Source organism: Hydra vulgaris, chromosome 04 (genome assembly GCF_038396675.1).
Source record: "Hydra vulgaris chromosome 04, alternate assembly HydraT2T_AEP".
In the NCBI taxonomy this organism is placed as follows: Eukaryota; Metazoa; Cnidaria; class Hydrozoa; order Anthoathecata; family Hydridae; genus Hydra; species Hydra vulgaris.
The window spans coordinates 8,957,501-8,981,046 of NC_088923.1; the positions used below are offsets into that span (position 1 = coordinate 8,957,501).

At 25.7% G+C, this 23,546-nt stretch overlaps 1 protein-coding gene across 3 annotated transcripts in view; it reads left to right on the forward strand.

The window, feature by feature from the left end:
- Positions 1-23,546, forward strand: part of LOC136079548 (uncharacterized) — a 135,530-nt gene that overhangs the window by 89,687 nt on the left and 22,297 nt on the right. For 2 of the 3 annotated variants that reach the window (XR_010638019.1, XM_065795379.1), the window contains exons 7-10: positions 1-63; positions 9,755-10,243; positions 10,593-10,868; positions 14,508-14,698. The exon at positions 1-63 is cut by the window's left edge and continues 417 nt beyond it. Coding sequence is in view for 2 of the 3 variants with exons in the window: in XM_065795379.1 (XP_065651451.1) it covers positions 1-63; positions 9,755-10,243; positions 10,593-10,868; positions 14,508-14,698 (1,019 nt within the window). In the remaining variant the exon portion in view is untranslated. Of the gene's footprint in view, positions 64-9,754; positions 10,244-10,592; positions 10,869-14,507; positions 14,699-16,644; positions 16,988-23,546 lie in introns of those variants that run through there. The other variant, XM_065795380.1, reaches the window with a different exon arrangement.

A 23,546-nucleotide genomic window follows, 5' to 3' on the forward strand; every position in this document is an offset into this window, starting at 1 on the left:
ATCCATGGTATGAAGCACTTGATGGCTATATTAAAGATTTCAAAATTGTTAATGGATATGTTGGTTAGTTGTCTTTTTAAATAAAAATTTATTTTTTAAGATTTACGATGCAAACATTTAATGTTTATATATATTTTTATTGTTATTTACTATTGTTTATATATTACTATTCTTGTATATTATGTATATCATTCTTGTAATATGAATGACAAAAAAAAACTTGTCAAGCAAAAGCTAAAAATCAATTGCTAAGTTTAATTTTTAGTTTTTGTCACATTTTTAATGTCTTTTTTTATTGTTTTAACGACTTTTTGACTGTTTGAATGTTTAGAATTAGTTGAACACTTTATTAAAAATTTAGAGAAAAATAGTTCACATTTTTATAAAATGTCTATTTAAATTTATTAAACTGAAAAGCAATTTCAGTAATGCTATCAGGGATTGAAAAATTGTCAATATAATTTTTTTTACTTTGAATAAAATACTAATGTACGCATCAAAATGATTAACATGAGATAATAAACAAAGTTTGTAATTTAGAACTCATACATAAATAAAATATTTATTTAACAATTAAATTTTAAAACATAACTAGTATGTATGTATATATATATATATCTATATATATATATATATATATATATATATATATATATATATATATATATATATATATATATATATATATATATATATATATATATATATATATATATATATATATATCTATATCTATATCTATATCTATATCTATATATATATATATATATATATATATATATATATATATATATATATATATATATATATATATATATATATATATATATATATATATATATATATATCTATATCTATATCTATATCTATATCTATCTCTATATATATATATATATATATATATATATATATATATATATATATATATATATATATATATATATACTTGTATATATATATATATATATATATATATATATATATATATATATATATATATATATATATATATATACATATATATATATATATACATATATATATATATACATACATATGCGGTAGTGGTGTAGAGGTAGAGTGCTCGCTTCATAAGCGAGAGGTTCCGAGTTTGATCCCCACCAGGTCCCTGGAAGTGCTGCGCTCAACTTGTTTCTCCGCGCAGCGGCCTTGTTGGTCAAGGTTTGTGTTTCGGAGCTATAGAGTTGAGAGAGGGTTATAATCACAATTAAGTAGCCTCCTCATCTGTAGTTGCCTTCTGATCCTAAGGGAGGTGAACTAACAAAAAAAAAATATATATATATGTATATATATATACATATACATATATATAATTAATATTTTATTTGTAGAAAGGGTGTGACATTTTTAATTTGCACATATTTTAATTTGTTCTGTTTTTGTAATAGTGCAAAGAAATGTATATTGTGTTTAGTAATGTGTTTCTTTTTCAATAAATTAGCATACAATTTTTATTTGCAAATCATTTGCCAATAAAAGCTAATGTACGCTTATTTATTTGTTAAATAAAAGCTAATGTGTACTATTTTATTTGTTAAACAAACACAAAAGTTTTTATTGTTTTTAGAGTATTTTATCTGTTTCATTTATTGAGCAAGTTTAAAAACATTACCCAATTTATAACCAATACCTAAATGAGGTTGAAATTGGTACTTTACTATTATTAACCTAAGACTAAAACATTTCCATTTTTAATAACTTTTTGTTTTTGAAAACACTTACAAGAGTTATTTTTATTATTTATGTCTTTGTAAATGTTTTTTTTGTAATTATTATTTCCATTAAAATGCTTATTACATAAAATTGTTAATGTTTTATGTGAAATCGTTAAAGGTTTCGATGTAACTTTACAATTTTGCCTGTAGTTACTTAAATAATAAAAAATAATTATATATTTATTATTATATATCAATTACATAATGACAAATAAATTATTAATTAATTACTAATATATTTATTTTAATAATTTATTTATAGGCGTAATTAAATTTGTTAAAGAAATTGACTCAAAGCACAGATAGAACTCAGTACATTATTTAAGTCCAAGCAATTGCCTTATTACCAATCATAAACTCTAAGCCATAATAAAGCACTCTCAATGTGGCCTCAACAATGCACACCAAAAGTAAAAAAAAGGACACTATCCATGCGTAACATGGCACTGTGTTTTTTGAATAAGTTCACTTGTTTTTTTAGGAGAAACTTATTTTTGAGCCTGCATTTAGAAACTAACTCTGATTTTTTGTTTAATAAACATTTCTGAATTGCATTTGTAATTGTTTCAAATTTTCCTTGTAGGCATAGTATGCATTTTTTGGAAATATTGTTATATGCAAGTGCTGTTTTAAGGATGAACCAATTCAGTATAAAATCATCAATATTTTTATCTTTTCATTCCAATATATACTTTGACAGCATGGTGTGTTTTGAGTACATTTTATTAATAAAGGACTGCTTATATTTGCCAAAACATTTTTTCCATTCACACTCTGTTCAGCCAATATATTGTTTATCAGTTACATTCGTGGAGGAAACAACATATTTATAAACCACGTTTTTTGATAAATATTTTCCACTCATTGAACTATTGTTTTTTTGTTTACAATTACAATTTTCTGTCTTTTTTTCATTTAGGATTTATTTTATGTTTAACTAAGTATTATTATGACCTTTGCAAATCTCTTATATTTTTTGTGCAACTGTAGCTTACTTTAATTAGCTGTAGCTAACTTTAATTGTATTTCGATTAAAAGTTTTATGTAACTTGTTAGAGAATGGGAGGTGCTTATCAACCATATTTAGAAACACCTTTCTTATGTTAGTGGAAATAATTTCGCTATAAAGGTGGAGGTGGGGAGGTTGAACTATTTCTAATTCTATTTCATCATTTTGTATTTTTTTTTTGATTGTCAAAATTTAGTTCAAAATCACTTTTTTTAAAGGCATCTTCAAAAACTTATACAGAAGAATTGAATACATTTTTATTAGAGAAGTTTTGGTTTAGTCTATTATTAACTGAAATTGGGATTGTTTTTGAATTTAGGGTGGATGATTTGAGTTTATATTATATACAACAATTCATTGTTTAGTTTTTTCAAAGGCTTATATGAACTTTCATAGGTTAAATGTGACATCAATAATTTTATCAAGCTGTAGACCAAATATTTTACGCATTTTTATTGAACCATTGTCACGTTAAAGGTCTAAATCATTAATATTATTTATTTTATTTTACAAGTTTCTGCTCCATCATAACTGCCGATTGTTACATAAACGCAGTCATGTATATTTATTTTTCCAATTTTCTTCTTAAAATAAAACTTATACAAAAAATGAGGTTTTACTAATATTGTTATACTAATATTATTAATATAGTATTAAGATTTCACCCATTTGTCTGGAAACTAAGTTTAAATCCGCAGACTATTCTTTTATGTGCTTTCATTTAGTATTCTTTCACACTATGGCCTTTTTCTTTGTTCTATATCATTCTCCTTCATCTCAAGACTGCACTCTTTTTGATGTTATTACTGGTCAAATTAACCTAGCTCTCTCTCTTTATCCATCAGTCAATATTGTTGTTGTTTGCGACTTAAATGCTTATCACACTGAATGAATTAGCTCTAGTGTCAGTGACTCTGCGAGCGTTAAGGCCCTCAACTTTTGCCTTTCTCAATCTCTAACTCCAATAGTCAACTTTCCAACTCGCTTTCCGGACAACCTGAATCACTTACCTTCTCTACTCAAACTATGTTTTGTTTCTCATCCTAGTCAGTGCTGAGTTTCTCCACATTCTTTCTTAGGCGCTTCTGATAACAATTTGATCTCTCCAAAACTATTTTCTCATTCTTTGTCATCATCAGAATTTCCATGACTTTCTTCGTGATGGCCCTTGGGTAGAAATCTTTCATCTTCCTGCTGACAAATGTGCTTTTTACATAACTTCTTAGATTCAGGCTGCAATGGAATCTTTTATTCACTATCAACGATTCCAGGTCAAGCCTTGCTATCTCCATGGTTTTCCCACATTGTGCTGCTGCAATTCTAATCGAAACTGTTACTTCCATATCTATCAGCTAAAAAATTCTCCAGAAAACAGATTCCTGTTTACTATTGCTAGAAACCATTGAAAAAAGGTTTTGTCTAAAGCTAAATCTCGCTATTCTTAAGTCATAAAATCTTGTAATTCATCACAAAAATTAGGCTCTCGTGACTTCTGGAGAATCTTTAATGGTATCAATAATAAGGGCAAATCTGTTATTTCACCTCTCTAGTTTGGTTCAGACTTTGTCACCTCACCCTAAAGACAAAGCTAAACTATTTGCTCAAAGCTTTTCATCAACTTAGTGCTAATTTTGTAGTCTCTTGTAGCAGCATGCTACAAGAGACTACAATAGGGGGTGAGTCTTGCAAGCTATGTCTACTAGGAAGGACAGCCCACTGGTATAAAACCGTCTTTGTACCCTATATAAATGTGAATATCAAAGAATATTGGATAGTATTGCCATAACTGCTGGTGCAATCATATGGAAAACTTTTGAACACTCTTAATTTCAAAGTTATGAGTGACTGATTACCAATTCTTGTGTCTGGAGCTGATGAAAAAAAACTCCTTGGCATTCCCTTCCATCCAAAATCAACTAAAGAAAATGATTAAGTTCTTAAGAGACAACATAGCAAAGGCCACTAACAAACTTCTCAGAGGGTGAAGTGTGAAGAAAATATTATTGGCATGGTTTTCAATACAACTTTATAAAATACAGGTAAGCTTAATTAAATATAAAATATCTGAATGAAGATCATACAACTACACTATATTGATATGCATTTTCAGAAATGAGAACCGCTGCATGTGTATTTCTATAGAAGCAATTAAAGTGTACCTTTTTCTGTTTTGCTAGACGTAGGCATGTAGGTGAGTTTCTTTTGAGCTGGGAATGTTTGAAAGAAAAGACATTAGCTAATCCCAAATATTTTAATCTTCCTAAGGTGCATTCAATAGGCTATACATTTTGTTATTACCTACAATCAATATATTATACAAAAAATTGTAAAAAGCTACTTTTTCAATTAAAAGTAGTGAACTTACTACTTATAGTTTTAACTTACAAAAAATTACATTTATTTGCTATATCTTTTTCATCATTCTAGGTTCAAGAAACATTTCTCTCAACCGTCATCAGATAAACTAACAAAGCATTATTATGATGCCTCATATGATGCCTATAAAAGAAGAATGCCAACAAGAAATAGCTAAATTTTTTTGTAAATCTTTTACACAATTATTCACATGATATGACTTCAAAGAGCTGGTTAAGCTTTGTCTGCTCACAATAACTAATTGATCTGAACCAAAGATCTTTAAGATGCTCTATCCTAGTGCCCTTCAAAAGCAAAATGAATGAGTAAAATGCTTTATACTCTAACGATTTTGCTCCTGTCTAGACAGATCAAAGAACATTTTCGAAAAGCTGAATTTGTTACAAGTAACTAAATAAAAAAATTGTAACCATTTGTTGTGTTTACAGTTTCAGTTTATGTGCAGTCGTGGTTTGTTTGTCATGTACTAGGTAGCGCACCAGTGAGTGACTTGATTTTATTGTAAAACTTGGGAAAAATTTGCTTAGCATGGCTCAACTGCCATGGGATGCCATGGGTACTTATCTGAGAAATTTATTTTGTTAGCACTGTTTTATCTATGATAGTAGTTGAAACTGAAGAGAAAATAAAGAAATCAATTTTTATCTTTGAAAACACTTCTGTAACAAAGAGAATTAGTTTCAACTTTAGGGGATATGGCAAGCCCTATTTTCTTTCTACAATAGAATATGGTACTTCTCTTGTTGACCTAGTTGGGCCGGATTCATTCAGATTTTTCAGCATTTTCGGTTATGATTTTTAAGCATTTTATAAGTTCCTCCATATTTCAGCACATGATTGGAATAATAGGGAAGACTGCCAAAACATAAAAGTGGTTTTTGACAAACTTCAGGTGGTAAATGAAGCAGCAGAATGTGATGTGAAAGTATACCATGACTTTCTAGGTCTTACAAGGGGTAAGAAGCATTTTCAAGATATTTTCTGAGTAGTAGAATTTCATAGACAACAGATTTCCAAATTTGCAAAAGCAATTTTGTGCACAATAAAATAAATCGTGGTTTATACATCAGTCTTCTCTGTTGAGCCAGCGCTCTTGTGCTTAAGTTTTTTCATGCTTGCCTACACACTTGCAAAAATTGCATGCCACAAAACTAAAAGTGTTTTGTTTTTAATTAAAAAAATATTTTTCATTTAAGTACTTTTCTAAATAAATGTTAAAAACACTATTATGTATAAATAATTTTATTTAGAATTTAAATATAACTTCTTTTTTTCCGGTATACGAGTATAAATATCTTATTTATTTAAATAAGGCATTCATTTTGCTCTTTTTAATGTACTCCCTTCGTTTTGAAATACTATTGCAATTTGCATTTAAATTAAAAAATTATTGAAAATAAATTTATTTTGCTTATTTTTTTTATGTTTTACTATAAATCATATTTATATTTATTTTAATAAAATATTCAATGTTTCATAATAATTTATTTTATTATGTAAAATAATATGTTTTATGTATATAAATTTATATATATATGTATATATATATATATATATATATATATATATATATATATATATAAATATATATATATATATATATATATATATATATATATATATATATATATATATATATATATATATATATATATATATATATATATATAGTTTATATATATATATATATATTTATATATATATATATATATATATATATATATATATATATATATATATACATATAAATATATATATATATATATACATATATATATATATTTATATATATATATATATATATATATATATATATATATATACATAAATAGATATATTGTTTTACATACACAAATAAATTAATGTATTTTATAATATAAAATAATATATAATTTACATAGAAAATTAAAAATATTAGCAGCTTAATTTGAAATTATTAGTTCTTTAAGTTGAATGCAAATCAGAACAGTATTTCTTAACAAAGGGAGTAATTATTTTATTTAGAATTTAAATAAATTATTACTTGTTTTTATTCAATTTTATTTAAATTATTTTAACTTAGATTGTTTGTTGAGATGTTTTTTAAATTTGTTATTTTATATTGAGTTTAAATAAAACATATGTATTTTCTTTTTTATTTAAATCATTTTACCTAGAATTTATTTAAACTTAAATTTTTTTATGTTATTAATTATGTTGTTTAATATTTATTTAAAACATTTTTTTTTTTAACATTTTTAATTTTTTTAATTTAATTATCTTATCTGAAGTCTTAAAAAAATGTTCTTTTTTTAGCTACAAATTTTATGCATTTTTTTATATTCCGTTAACTGAAACCTCCTTGGGACCAAGGAAAACGGTTCGACTAAATGAATGTTTGACTCAAGTAAAGTAAAACATGTTATTGCATTCAAAGGACTATAGAAAATAGTTTGAGATGACAAAAGTTTGAGATAACTGGTGTTTTACTTATATATACAGTATATATATATATATATATATATATATATATATATATATATATATATATATATATATATATATATATATATATATATATATATATATATATATATATATATATATATATATATATATATATATATATATATATATATATATATATATATATATATATATGTATATAGACAGTAGGTTGCAAAATAAAAGCACACTCAATTTTTTGATAAAAAAAAAACATTATAAAATGTCTTAAACTCATATAATATAAGTAATGCAATTTTTAAGAAATGTATATAGTATTATTTACATTACATGTTATGATAAGGAATCAGGATTTGTAAAGTATTTTTCAAGTTTTAGCTGAATTAGTACTTAATCGGCCATCCTGTGTTTCTTATGAATCCTGCGCGTCTAGAAGGCATATTATCTACACGTCTTTTTTACACGTCATTTGGTAAAGCATTCCAACAAGGAAGAAGAATTCAGAACAGTTTATCTTCAGGAGACTGTGTTGGCCAAGACATAACTGGTATCAGTTTAGGTTCCAGATATCTTTTATTCAACCGTGCTGCATATTTATGATCATTATCTTGTTGAAAGATGTAGTCATTATTAGGGAAATGTTTTTCTTTACTTGGTACAAGTTGATAAACTAAGAGTTCGTGGTACAAATGCTGGTCCATAGTACCCTCCACCCGTTAAGGCTTTCCAGCTTTGTGTGCACTAAAACAACCCCAAACATTATTCTTTTTGTCATGTTTAATGGTTGTCTTGCATGTTTGGAGGTTGAACTTATCACTAATTAATTTCCAGCAGTGAGATCGACTATTTAGAAACAAGACAAAAAGAGACTCATTGCTCCAAATAACTTTAACCCATTGCTCACATGTCCAATCTTTATGCTCAATGCACCACTTTAATCTTTTTTTGCGATTGATTTCACTAATAAAAGTTTTTTATTAGCTTACCAGGAAAAAAAGTTCTTTAGAATTTCTATAAACTTTTGGAACATATGCCTATATAAGTTATATAGAGATGCTATATAATTTTTTTAGAATGTCTATCAATTTTTATAGAAACTGCTATAAAACTTTTTTGTCTACTAAATCAAAAGTAGAAAAAAAAAGTTATATTGGCATTTTTATAGAAATTAAGAGAGATTCTTTAGAAATACTAATTAATTCTAATTAAAATTCGACAAAATATTGTCCATTTTGAGATATTAGTAAGGTTCAATTCTAGTTTTATCTCAGAACATGTGATTTTACGATCTTTTTTAATGGCATTAAGATTATAGCAATCTTCCATTTTTGACTGTACTAGTGTGCTTATATTTCTTCACCAATTTCCTAATACTTAAGTTTTGTCATTTGAATCGTATTCCAATGTTTCTGTGACACCCTCCTTGGTCAGCAGCTTCAATAACTCGTCCAATTTCTTTATCCGTTATTTGTTTTCTAAAATACTAAATGTGTTTGTATTAATCTGTTTTTTAGAGAGTTTATTTAAACAAATATTTGTGTATATATAAACATATATATATATATATATATATATATATATATAAATATATATAAATTTGTAAAAACACTTATCTAATTTTTAATTTTCTTTAAAATTATTATTTATCATTGGTCTGTTCTTTAAGAACATTGCGCACTCTGTTTGTAGAATATACTAACATAATTAACTGCATTTTATGATAAAAGAATTTCACAATTAAAATTTTAATTAATAATTAATAATGAAAACAGCAACTTGAAAATTTCTATGACTAGTAGTATGTTTAATAGTTAAACCGTAATAACAAAAACAACTTATAACTTATAACTACAAAGAATAACAGCATTAAAACATTTTAATAATTAAATATCTAAAGTTAAGTTTTCACAACTTAAAAAAATCCATATGGAACCCTATAATACTCATGCATAAATACATATATATATATATATATATATATATATATATATATATATATATATATATATATATATATATATATATATCATATATATATATATATATATATATATATATATATATATATATATATATATATATAAATATATATATATATATATTTATATATATATATATATATATTTATATATATATATATATCTGTGTGTGTGTATTTATATTTATAGATAAAACATTCTTTTTTTAGATTTTGTAGATGAGGTCAGTGAGTCAGTAATAAAAAAAAATAATTTGATTGCATTGTTATCATACTTGGATGACACATACTCAGTTTCATTTAAAGTTAAACCCAAATCCTATTCACTTGGATGGAAAAGTGTTATTCATTTAACCATTGGACGAAATTTAGATAATTATGGTGATAGAACTCCAGCTATATACTTTCATGAGGATGGCTCAGGTAGATTATACATTACTTCAGCAGTTAATGGAGATAGCAATTATATATTTATCACCCAGCCACTACCGCTGAACCAATGGTCAAGTATACAAGTATCACAAATCCGATTAAATGGAAAGTATGTATTTTCAGTATATTTAAATGAATCAATGATTCACAGTGTTGAGAATACTAATCCACGATCTTTTGAAAATCTTAAAGTCTATGGTGCAAATCCTTGGTTTAATGCGCAAGATTGCTCCATTAAAAATCTCAAAATCGTTAGTGGAAGTAACGGTAAAATAAATTTTTAAACTTAGCAATTTGCAATAATTTTTCTTGTTAAATAATCTTAAAGTTGAACTGCAATTGAGACAGTTGATGTCATAACTTTTAAAGAATTGTTTTTTTAATAATGTCTTGATAAGTGTGAGGAGTTGAATGAAATGTTTTTAAAGTTATTAAGAGCCAGAGAGGTTATATTTTACTTGATTTACTTGAATACTGATTTCATGCTAAAAGAAGATGCTTTCATTTATTTTTATTTTAGGCAGTTTAAATTTCGTTATGATGATTTTAATTTGAAATTGTATTTAGAGTTGTTGGACAACTTCTTGATAAATAATTTTTGTAATGATTCTTTTAGGAGTTTGGATTCCAATGATGACACGATTTGCCACTTGGGAACCAACTTTTTGGGATAAAAGCTATGAGTCTTATGAAAATGGTTTTGGTTTGGTAAATCAACAATGGATTGGCTTAAAAAACCTTAATCAAATAACAAGCACTTTCTTTACAGATATGAGAATTGATTACGCTTTCAAGGAAGATATAATATTTAGTACAAGGTATTATAATGTTACAATTGGCTCTAGTGAAGAGAAATATATCTTTCGATATGATGCATATAATCCAAGAGGCTGTAAGTTTTTTATTGTTATTTTTAATCATACTAGTAGTTAAAATATGTTTAAAAGAACAATAAATCTTTTTAATAAATAAAACTTGTTTTTCTTTCCAAATCTGTTTTTTTTTCTTTGCTTTTGTGTGATTGATTGTTTTTTGTTATTGTGTTTTTATTGGTTTTTTAAACAAAAAAGCATCATAAAAATGATTCTCCACTATTCTAATGTACTTAATATTTCTCTCAGACATTCACTGCTGAGTGTAACAAATCGGCAAATTTATATGCAAAAGTTTTTAATTATTATTGGGCCAAGCCAGTAAGTGTTAGTGTTAAGTTCATCGAGCACAACTACTTTCAGAACACGAATACTGTCGCCAAAATCTAAAATGTTTAATAGGAAATACTTAGTTTATTTTTAATTGTTAATTAAATAAATGTAAAACTTGATCATTAAAAAAAAAATTTTTATGATTAAGTTTTATAGTTGTGTCAAAAAGAATATTAGGAGTTTTCCATCCTAACTTAAAAACTAAGTTATTATCACCAAGTTCAGGATTTATGTCCCTGAAAGTTGTAGAAACATCTCTAAAACATTAAAGCATTTTTAATAGAAAGTTTATTTGTTTTAAATTAACTTTTCTAACTCGTATTTTGAAATAGGAATGTAATATAATTGTGAGATAATAATAAGTTCGTCGCATCTGCAAACATAATCATCATTAAAGTTAAGACTTTATCATTGATGTAAATAAGAATGGGAAGAAGAGCTAATATCAATTCTTTAGGTGCTGATTATATTAAGTAAACTTAACTAGTAAATCCTTTCAGTGAGTTGAATGAATTCCCTGAAGATCTAATTACCAGTGTAGTTATTCAAGTAAGTACTTAAAATTAATGATTACATGTTTTTGGAATAATACCTTATTTCTAATGACTATTCTTTTTCTAATGTGCCTGCAAAACCTTTAGTAAAGTTTTATAGAACTTAATTAGAAACAACTAACAAGTCTTATTAGTGAATTTAAGGAATTACTTGGAAATGTACTTAGTTATGCAGTTATTTTAGTAGGCACTTTATAACTTAAGTTTAAATTTTGTAAATCGGACACGCAAAAATGATTAGCAAAATGTAAAAAGGTTTTGAGCTTTTTGAAATTTTTGCTTATAAAGTTTGCTTGAATAACAAAACCCTCAGCCAAAATATTGTGTTAAAAGTTTACAAAAAATTTACTAAATAAGGTTAAACAACATTCTTTATAAAAAAGTGAGGCTGAACAAAGTGTGAGCTGCTATTAGAACCTCAGATAATGTTTATGCCAACAGTATAAATCAAATTAGGCTCATCAAGCAACTTGTCAATGCTCTTGACATTGAGTCAGTACCTTTGAAGTTCCTTCAAGACATTTTTTGAAGCTTTTACCTTCATCAGACCATAGATCAATTGTATTATAGAATGTGACAAGTATATCAACTCCTGATCAGGACAGAGAGAGCAGCATAAAACAGTTTTTCATACAGCTATCCATGGCTTTTTGGGTAATGACAAGACTGAAACTAGGTGGAGTTGGTTCAGATTCTCATAAAGGATTCTCATAAACGAATGCAGATTGTCTCTAGAAGTCCATATCTTTGACACTCATTTTTGAAAGAGTTTGCTTATTAATAGCAACAAGCTAAATGTTTTTATCAAGATATATTGGACTTTTAACAAAGTTATTAAGGACAGAATAACAAAAAGATTATGAAGGACTGAATTTCAGGCTAGGTTTTCTTTATGCTGGTGTCATATAATCAAAGTTTGTTCTGCAGTCGTGTAGTTGTTATCTAATGTAGTTTTAAATAAATGAAATGTTTTTTTGTTTTTTTTTATCAAAAAATATTTTTTCACAATCTTGATAATGAAGCAATTGAAATGTAATACTTTGAATTCAAGAAGGAAAATTGTGTTATATAGTGTTATTTAAGTGATAATCATTATTTTGTTGTTGAGTGTTAAATTTTAACTACTATTTTTCGAAGTATTTTTAGTTAAAAGGCTTTGGTTAACAATGCAAAATAGTAACTCGGACTCCAATAGATCTTTAACATGTAAACTTTAATTGAAAAATCAAGTAAAATATTAGGAAACAGATAAAAATAAAGAAAAGACAAAGATTGTTTTTAATTTATTAGTTATACTATTACGTTACATCAAATTTTTTAAATCAACATTATTTATAAGACTGCTACACATATCAAAAGTTACTTAAACATTTAAACAGCTCAATATCTTTCTTTAAATGTCTTAGTAAGCGCTACACAAAAAAAATGTAATAAGGAAGCTCTATTTATCTGCCTAGTGTACGTAAATAAAGGTTTACACATAAATATACATTACTTACATAGGTATTAACATTTGGCAAGAAATGCTTATTTTTGTTGTATATTCAGTTAATAATTTAACATAAAGTGTTTGCTTTATAGGCTTTTTCTGTTTAAGTTTTTATATGATTATAAAAGAGAAATCCAAATATCAGGTTAAACATTCATTTCGAACAAAGTTCTATTCATTATTTAAAAAACATTTTACATTAAAGATAAAAAAATTTTGACTTCTAATTGATATTACATAATATTAACAATTTAGGTTCAATTCAATAAATTTAAAAGTGAAACTAAAATACCTAGTTTCATGATCGGTATTTTAGTGAAACTAAAATGCCGATCATCAATTATTCTTTTATAATAAGAACCGCAACAAAGTTTTTAACAAAAGTATTACTTACTTTTATAACTTATACTTTTTTAGTATTTTGTTTATACTTTTTTTTAAATAAGCACATTTTAATTTGTTCCAGTTGTTATGCATTTACGTACCAACATTTGCGCAGCAACATTTGAATTGCAACATTTTTGTAACTACATTTGTAATGCAACATTTGCGTTGAAAAAATACCAAAAAAACTTACAGAAAATAGCATTTTGATAAATACCCGATTGGTTTAAATTTGCAATAGATTGCTCAGTTACAATTCATTAAAAAAACAATTTTGTTTAAAAATATACATAAAATAAGATATTGACTTGATGAGAATTGAAAATTAAATTTGAATAATTTTAGTTATGTATTTATGAAATTAATATGATTTAAATATTGATTAATTTTGATTTTAATGTCAAGCTGGTTTAAACAGTTTGATCGCTTACTTGCTTCATAAATTTCACCTTTTCTCTTCCAGTAACTTTTAACTTTAATAGTGGTTGCTTGCAGTCTTATTGGAAATGAAAATGTTTAAAATTAAAAAAAAGATTAAAAAGAGTCGTTTTTTAAGAAATTGTTGGTATTTCCAATAAACTTAAAATTATGCAAAATAACCTGTGATGCTGCAAGCAATGGTATTTAGATCCTCAAGCAAAAAAGTCATTGCCTGAATTAACACTTTAGTGTATAAAACATTATTATTCTGAATAAAAACACCTTGAAAAATGCAAAAAAAAAAAAAAAAGACTATTTAAAAATTGAAAAATCACTTTTTCTAATTTTCACTGTTGTATCTTAAAGGCAAAAGAATAAGCTTTGTCATGACTATTTCATTACATCCTCTATTTCATTTTGCTTTTACTCTATGTTTTATGCATTTATGAGATGTTCATTGATTTGGTTTTATTTTTAAGCTTGTGAACCAGATCGCTTGAACGCAAACGGTATGGTATTCAACAATTGTAGCAACTGGTGGACAGCTAACGGACAAAACAATGGTAATTGCAAAATAGATATGTTTCCGACATCGACCAATTACATTTCTTTTGGATCAGCTAAAGAATTACTTTCTATACAATTTTTCTTACGTACAAATTTAGAAAAGGTAAAAGTATTTAATTTTCTTTACTAATTTACAATTATAGTTTATCTAGGAAATATTTTAAGTATTACAGGGTGGCCAGCCAACTGAAAAGCAAAGAAATCAGGGAAAATTCATGGAAATATATTCTAGTCAGGAAAATCAGAAAAAAGTCAGGGATTTTCAATGTTTTTTACAAAATTCAGATAAAAAATATATTTTTTTCAAAATTTTTAAATTTTTAAAACATTTTTTTACATGCTCCGACAGAAACATCAATCAAATGAAAAACTTATATTTATTTTGCCATACATTTAAAAAATTGTATGGTAAATTAAAAAATGATTGTTATTATATTATTACCTTAAGTTTGTAACATCTTTTGACATTTTCAATATACTTAAACGTATGCTTTTATTTAACTATGTTAATACAATTATTTATAACAACAAATAACATAGTTAATATGTTAATTGTGATTATAATTAAATGTAAATTTTTTCAGGTAAATATTTAAGAAATAATAAAAATGTTTAAAATAACTTTGATAATGATTTAATCAATCTTGATTCTATCATGGGGTTGTCTTAAGAGAGCTGATGATAAAACAAAGGGTATGTGTAGGGTATGCAGAAAGACATTTTTCCTAAGTAATAATGGTATAATGGCACTTAAAATTCGTGAAAAAGGTGCAAAGCATTAAAAAAATATATCTTTAAAAAGCCAACCAACACTATTTAATTTTTTTATTTCTAATTAGTCACAAAAAAATACAGTATCACAAGCAAATGTTCCACCAACATCATCTTTAATAGCTTCTGAATGATTGCCATTAGCTTTCCGTGCAGCCGAATTTTCTCAACCAATGCCAATTGTTTTAACAAATTCTTTTAGCACAACAATACCACTTTTCTTTTTATTTATAGCTCAAAATGATGTGTCATGTTCTGAAATACTTTGGGCACTATACGTTACACAGCAGCATTTTTTTTACTGATCATGTTCAAAAATATAACAACTGTTTTGTCTGTTTCTTGACAGTTTTGTAGCTAAAAAATGACTGCTGGGAAAACTAAAGTAGCCTACAACATCACACATGGTCTTGCCCCATATATCAATGATCGATTTTTAAAAGCTAAAATAAAAATAAGTGAATGTCAGAAGTTATAATTTCTAAGTGATTGTATTTAGTTTTACATTGGAGTTGTTGATAAACTGACAGAAAGAAGTCCTTTAAAACATAAACTTTCTCTATAATAATGGGGTTTAATTCTCAGCTTTAAACCCTATTATTATATATTCTAATATCGAAAAAAACAAAATGACTCATTTACTCACAATCCTCGTTAATTTAAATGGATTTATGCTACATAAGGTCAATAATCAGAATCAAGATTTATGTAATCTTACGAAAGACATCCTAAGATTTTTCAATCAATTCAGAAAATTAGCACGAAAGCAAAAATTTATCAAACCATTTAGAATGTCTATTTTTTAACTCATAATAACTGAGATATATATTTGTAAAATTAGCTTATATCTTTGCTCTTTCGACATTTTTCAAGAAAATTTATTTGCTTGTAATTAAATTTTTCAAATGTTAAGGACATTAGACAAATGGGACCAAATATTGAATATTTGAATATTGGCATATGCATTTATATTTCATAGTAATAAGATAGAAAATCTTAAATTATAATCAAATAACTTATATGGTATAAAAATAAAATAAAAATGAAAAAAATGCCATACATAATATATATCTTTAATTATTTTATTCTTCATAATATATGTGGTATTATTCTGGAAAATATTTACAAGCAAATTAAATAATGTAAAAATTCAGGCTTAAAAGTATAACTAAGTCAGGGAAAAAAATATAATAAATCAAGGAAATGTTAAGGAATTTAATTGAACTAAGTGGCTGGCCGCCCAGTGAACGTCGCTGTAAAAAATAATTTTTTTTATAGGATTTCTCTACTAACGCACCATAAGCTGAAACGAAAATTTTAAAGATTAAATTTTTATTATGCTAACCTTTCTTTGAATAAATAAACATTAAAAGTTAAACATTTATAGAGTATGATATATTTAAGATATGATTTTAATTGAAGATCATCTGATGTCATATAATGGCGTGTTGACGTGTTAATATGTAACAGCATTTTGTTTTCAATTTTTATTCACATAGATAATTTTTTACTTTTTCAAAAAATATATTTGCGAAGTAATTACATTTTGGAGTAATTGGATATTTTTGAGTTTTTGTTTTAGAATTTTATAAATTTATAACGAAACTGAAATAATGAAAAATATTGAAGATATCTAGATTTTTAACCCGTGTAACAAGCAATATTGGCGCAATATTGTTTATATAGTTAGCATTACTGTAAAAAATATTGCGCCAATATTGTTTGCTAATGGATTTTGTAAAATATTGTTCGCAACTAGCTTTTGTAAAATTCACACGGTTTTTAAAAGCATTTTTAAAAATCTAGAAACTATTCTTAAACAATCTTTTAATTTTTTAAAAACTTTCATTGTCATAGATAGTAATATAAAAATGTTTTAGCTTATATATATTAGATTTCTCTTAAATATTACTAAAGCGAAAATTTGTAAAGCATTAAAAAAATTTAGTAAAGATGTAATAGTTAATATTTAAATGTAACAAATTACACAGGTTTTGATAAATAAAATCACTTTCTATACTGCTCAAGTCTCGTGTTGTTTACAATTTTCATTCAATCGCTTATATTAAAGAAGCCTTTAAACAAGTGGCAAACAATCTAATGTTTATAAACATTGAAAATCTTTCATTAATTATAAAAATTTAGTTATGATTGTTTTAGAATTAATAATACCCTACCCAATGGCCCTTACAAAGAGGGGGATAGCGCTACTGTAGCCCTGGGGCCCGGGAGTAAAAAGTAGCCGGAAAAATAGTAAATCCGAGTAAAATATTATTGTTTTGAATTAAAAATAAGTTTGAAAAGAAAAGAAAAACTTTTGAACCAATACGCAATACGCAATGCTTTTGAACGCAATACACAAATACGCAAGCAACAAGAGCAGACGTGTGAGCGGAAGAAGTTTAATATAGAAAAATAAAAAATAATGGTTTATTTTATTAGTTATTATAATTAAAATAAAAATAAAAACGAAGACTGATTAAAAATATCACATTATCAAGATAATATAATAATATGGATTTAGAAAGTATTGAGAAATTTGTTGCAGATTTACTTGAAAAACAAAGCAATGCAAACTTAGATGAAACCAAAAAACTTTTGAAAAAACAAGAGAAAAGCTTTGCGTCTTTAACAGCTGTGAACTTGAAAATGTTCACTGAGAGACTTGACAAGTACAAAAAAGAAAATATAAAGAACCTAATAAAAATAAATAAATTCGAAAATGATTTAGAACAAACAAATAAAAAAGTCGTCTCCTTAGAAAATGATTTACTTGAAATGAAAAAATTTATTCAAACCAATGACGATATTGCTTCAGAAAAATTTGACCTTGTGAAATCAAAAACAAAAGAGATAAGTTTAAAGCTAAAAGACAACAGCGAGATATTAAAACTAAAAAGTAAGCTTGGAGAAATAGAAGATAGATCCAGAAGAAACAATCTGAGAGTCGATGGTTTAAAGGAAAGCAAAAATGAAAGTTGGAGTGATAGTGAGGCTAAAGTGTTAAAATTATTTGAAGAAACTCTTGGGTTAAAAGATATAAAAATAGAAAGGGCACATAGAACTGGTTCTAGAGACAATAAAAAAGTCAGATCCATAGTTTTGAAAATGCTCAATTATAAAGACAAGGAAAACATTCTAAAAAACTCTCGGAAATTGAAAGGGGAAAATATTTATAGCAATGAGGATTATTGCGCGGAGACGATGCTAATTAGAAAAGAATTACGGGCGGGCATGAAAAAAGCACGAGAAGCTGGAATGTTTGCGTATATTTCATACGACAAGTTGGTGGTTCGCGAATGGTCTCGAAAAGCAACGTAAATATTTTATATTTCTTTTAACGATACATTATTTTTATTTTTTTAGTTTTTCAAATTTTAATTTAACTTTTAGAAATGGAGAATAATCTCTCTTCTAATATTAATGCTAAAAATATTGTTTTTAGCGATAATAACTCTGATAATCATACTGAAACCTTATTAGAAAGTGAGTACTATTCAATACCTGAATCTACTCAATATCTCTGTGAGAATAAGAATAAATTTTCAATATTGCATATTAATATTCGAAGTATGAATAAAAACTTCGAGAACTTTAAGTGTTTATTGGGAGAACTTAATCATGATTTTAAAATAATTTGTTTCACAGAAACTTGGCTTAAAAGCAATGAAACAAATTCTAATTTTGAGTTAAGAAACTATACATCAGTTCATCAAATGCGCGATATTTGCGTTGGTGGTGGTATAAGCATATACATTCCAAATTCTATTGATTTTATTCAGCGTATAAATCTTAATGTAAACAATACAGATTGTGAGGCATTATGCATTGAGATAATAAATAAATTAGCTAATAATTTTATAATCAATGCTATTTATAGAACACCAGCTGGTAGTTTAAAAACATTCAAAACTTATCTGCGCACATTCCTAAACACAAAAAATATATTGCAAAAGCATGTTTACGTAGTTGGGGATATCAACATTGACTTAATCAACCATGCCTTAAATAGTGAAGCAAAAACTTTTATTGATATTCTCCTCGAATACAACCTTATCCCAACTATAAACAAAGCCACAAGAGTAACTAAAAAATCATCAACATTAGATAATGTTATAACTAACAATTTTCATAACAGCCGTTTTAAAACTGGTATAATCAAGACTGATTTAACCGATCATTTTCCTATATTCCTTATTAATGAGAGCGTTACTCTAAATAATGCTACCCACAAATCAACAGTATTCATGAGACAAATCAATAAAAGTTCAATATGCCAATTTAAAAATTTATTAAATAATTACGTCGATTGGAATCTTGTACTGCAATCACACGATGTAAATAATGCTTATGATTTATTTCTAAACCAATTTTCTAAAATGTATGAGGCATTTCCTATAAAAGTGAAAGTAATAAACTCAAAGTCGGTTGTATCCCCATGGATGACCAAAGGCCTACTAACATGATCAAGGAAAAAACAAAAATTGTATGATACATATTTAAAAAATAAAACTAATTACAATAATTTATAAAAGTTTATTTGAAAAAACTAAAAAACGATCAAAAGTAAATTACTATGCTAAACTGCTTGAAAAAAACAAAGGAAACCCTCAAAAAACATGGAGTGTTATTAGAGACTTAATTGGGAAAAATAAAATTGAAAAAAATTACTTACCGCAAAAACTTATTATTGAGGGAAAAATGGTTTATCATAAAGAAGTTACTATTGAGAAATTAAACAATTTTTTTCTTGATGTTGGCCCAAACCTAGCAGCGAAAATTCCAGGTGGTCAAAAAAAATTTGATTCATATCTTGCAACAACTGATTTAATTATGGAAGAACCGATTTTAACCAAAAGTGAATTACATACTGCTTTTAATAGTCTAAAAAAAAAAAATAAGTGCAGGTATAGATCAAATTAAGGTTAATGGAATTAAATCTGTTTTTGATATTATCGAACCCTCATTATTCCATATTTTTAATCTCTCCCTTAAATCAGGTCATATTCCAGATAAACTAAAAATTGCAAAAATAACACCTATTTTCAAATCTGGCGATGAGACCAATATTTTTAACTACAGACCAATCTCAGTCTTACCCTGCTTTTCTAAACTAATTGAACGCATTATGTACAACAGACTTTATAAATATCTATCTGAAAGTAAGATTTTATATAAAAATCAATACGGTTTTAAAAAAAATCATTCTACTAACCATGCAATAATTGAATTGGTTAAGCATATATCAAATGGATTTAATAGTGATTGCTATACAATAGGGGTTTTTATTGATTTATCCAAAGCTTTTGACACAGTAAATCATGAAATTTTTTTGAAAAAATTAGAAAACTATGGTGTTAAAAATCAAAGTTTACTTTGGTTTAAATCATACTTAACTAACAGAAAGCAATTTGTACTTAAAGAAACAAAAGACTCAAAAAACAACTTAATAACTTGTGGAGTACCCCAAGGTTCTATTTTGGCACCATTATTGTTCTAACTTTATATAAATGACTTATATTTATCATCAGAAGTATTAAATGCTATCTTATTTGCAGATGACACTAATTTATTTTATTCTCACAAAGATATTACTGTTCTTTTTAAAATATTTAACGAAGAATTAGATAAGATCAGCGAGTGGTTTATAAGTAACCGACTATCATTAAATGTAGAGAAAACAAAATTTATCCTATTCCATAAACCTAGTAAAGCTGAGAATATTCCTCTTAAACTACCCAATCTTTTAATCAATAATAAAATAATTAAAAGGGAATTGACTGCAAACTTTCTGGGAGTGCTCTTAGATGAAAAATTGTCATGGAAATTTCATATTAAATATATTGAAGGTAAGATCTCAAAAAATATTGCCATGTTATACCGAACAAAACCTTTTCTTAATAACGAGTCTTTAAAAAGTTTATATTTTTCGTTTATACACAGTTATCTTTCATACTGTAACATTTCCTGGGGTAGCACTAATCACACTAAACTCAAAAAAGTTTTTAGTAAACAAAAACATGCTTGCAGGATAGTATTTGGGGCAAATAGAAAAACACAATGCGAACCTCTCTTACGTCAGCTTGGAGCTTTAAATATTTATAAGCTTACTATTCATCAAGTAATATTATTTATGTTTAAAGCAAAACTTGGGTTTTCTCCAGTAACATTTCAATCCTACTTTAATGAAATCTCCCATAAATATCCAACCAAATTTTCAGTGATTAACTTTGTGGTTCCCATAAACCTTCTTAAATTAAGTTCGTACCAAATTCAATATCGGGGAACTTTAGTTTGGAAAAAATTTCTTCCAATCTTTAGGAAAAAACAAAACTTCGTTTTAAACTGCACTTTGCAAAGTTTTAAAGATGATTCAAAACGGTATTTACTGAACATGGAATTCGATATATTAGATTTCAAATGCCTTTTTTGAAACCAATTTAAAGGTTTGGACTGAATCGCTTGAAAATAAATTAAATCTTTATCACTTTCTTTAGCTTTTATTAAAAAGGCTTTTATTAAAATGGTTTTATTAAAATGGTCTTTTTCGTTCATATTTTTGATGATATTAAATAATCAGCCCAAATACTTATGTTTACATATATTGCTTTTTTTTTTTTTAATTAAACAACGCATTTTCTTTTGTGTTTTTATAACTTTTATGATTTTCTGTTGTTTTTACTTTTTTATTTTTAAAATTATTCTGCTGGAAGATTGTTAGCAACAAATTATTTTATTGCTGAAGTATTTGATTTATTTTTGTTTTTGTATTTATACTGTCTTTTTGTCTTTTATCATTTATTGTGCATGTAAATTTTTGTGTGACGGGGCTCGGTGATAAGACAACCTGTCTTCTTCTTGCTCCGGCCAGGATTTTTCTTTTATTGTAATTTCTTTTTTGTAATATTTACCAACGGCAAAATAAATAAATAAAAAAAAAAATTAAAAAAATTAAAAAAAAACATTACAAATATTTCAACATAACATAATAAATAAATATTTCAACAATTCAGGTAATCCACTTTTTTTTTTTTACTTCTTTCTTAAATATTGCCTGTTTTTTATGCTGATTTTTTTGAGAAATTCCTGAAGCTAAACTCATTTTTGTTATGAAATATAAATTATCAGTCGTTAACGTTAACAAGTAGCTAACAAGGAGATATCTCACATACGTGACCCATAGGAAAGTAATGTTCAAGAGGCAAAAGCTGTTGTAGAAGTTATTAGAATACAAGCTCAATTTCATACAAAAAGAAATTCTTTTACTGAACCAGATGTTATATGAAATTTTGTTAATAATACTAATTGTATATGTACAAAAGATGACAGAATATTTATGCTAATTCTAAAAAAATTCTTATTTTATTCTATTAGAATAATATTTTTTTGTGTGTCCCTACAAATAATTAAGCTGTAAATTGGTGCTAAGTCAAGTAGCTTTATGTTTTATAAATACGTTTATTTGTATAAAATGCTAAATTAAATTCATACGTTAAAATATATTAAAATGGTTAAATCAAATTCGTAAAATTAAATTTAATTAATAGAGACCTTATAATAAAAAACACAATAAAAAAAATTAAATAATGTTACAAATGTTTTAAAAAGATAAAAGAAACGGTAATGTTAAAAGGTACTAGATTGAAATTGTCATTTTTACATGGTTCATTTGTTTATTAATGGTGGGTTTTCCCCACTCTATATAGTGTAAACTTACAGATTTATAAACATATTCATTCAATTGAAAGCTGTTTTTATAGTTTTAATCATGCTAATTTTCTAATTTTGGATTCGGCCTTTAACAAATTTATATTTAAAAAAAAATGAACCATGTAAAAATGACAATTTCAATCTAGTTCCTTTTAACATTACTGGTTCTTTTTTCTTTTTAAAACATTTGTTACATTATTTAATTGTATTTTTATTGTATTTTTTGTCAATAGCAGTAAGCAACCCGTAATACGGCTTATTTGTAATTATATCATTTCTTATAGCTAACGACAAAAAAGACTAAATTAACATCAGTCAAGTTCTTTTTAAGATCTGTTTGACACCGCAGGTACCATAACAGAAAAGTCGAGTAAAGTCTGCCAACACCTAAAAAAAGAAATGAAAAATAATTACAATTTTTAATTTTAATAGTATTATTTGCATTTTATTGTTAGTAGAATTAGGTTAAT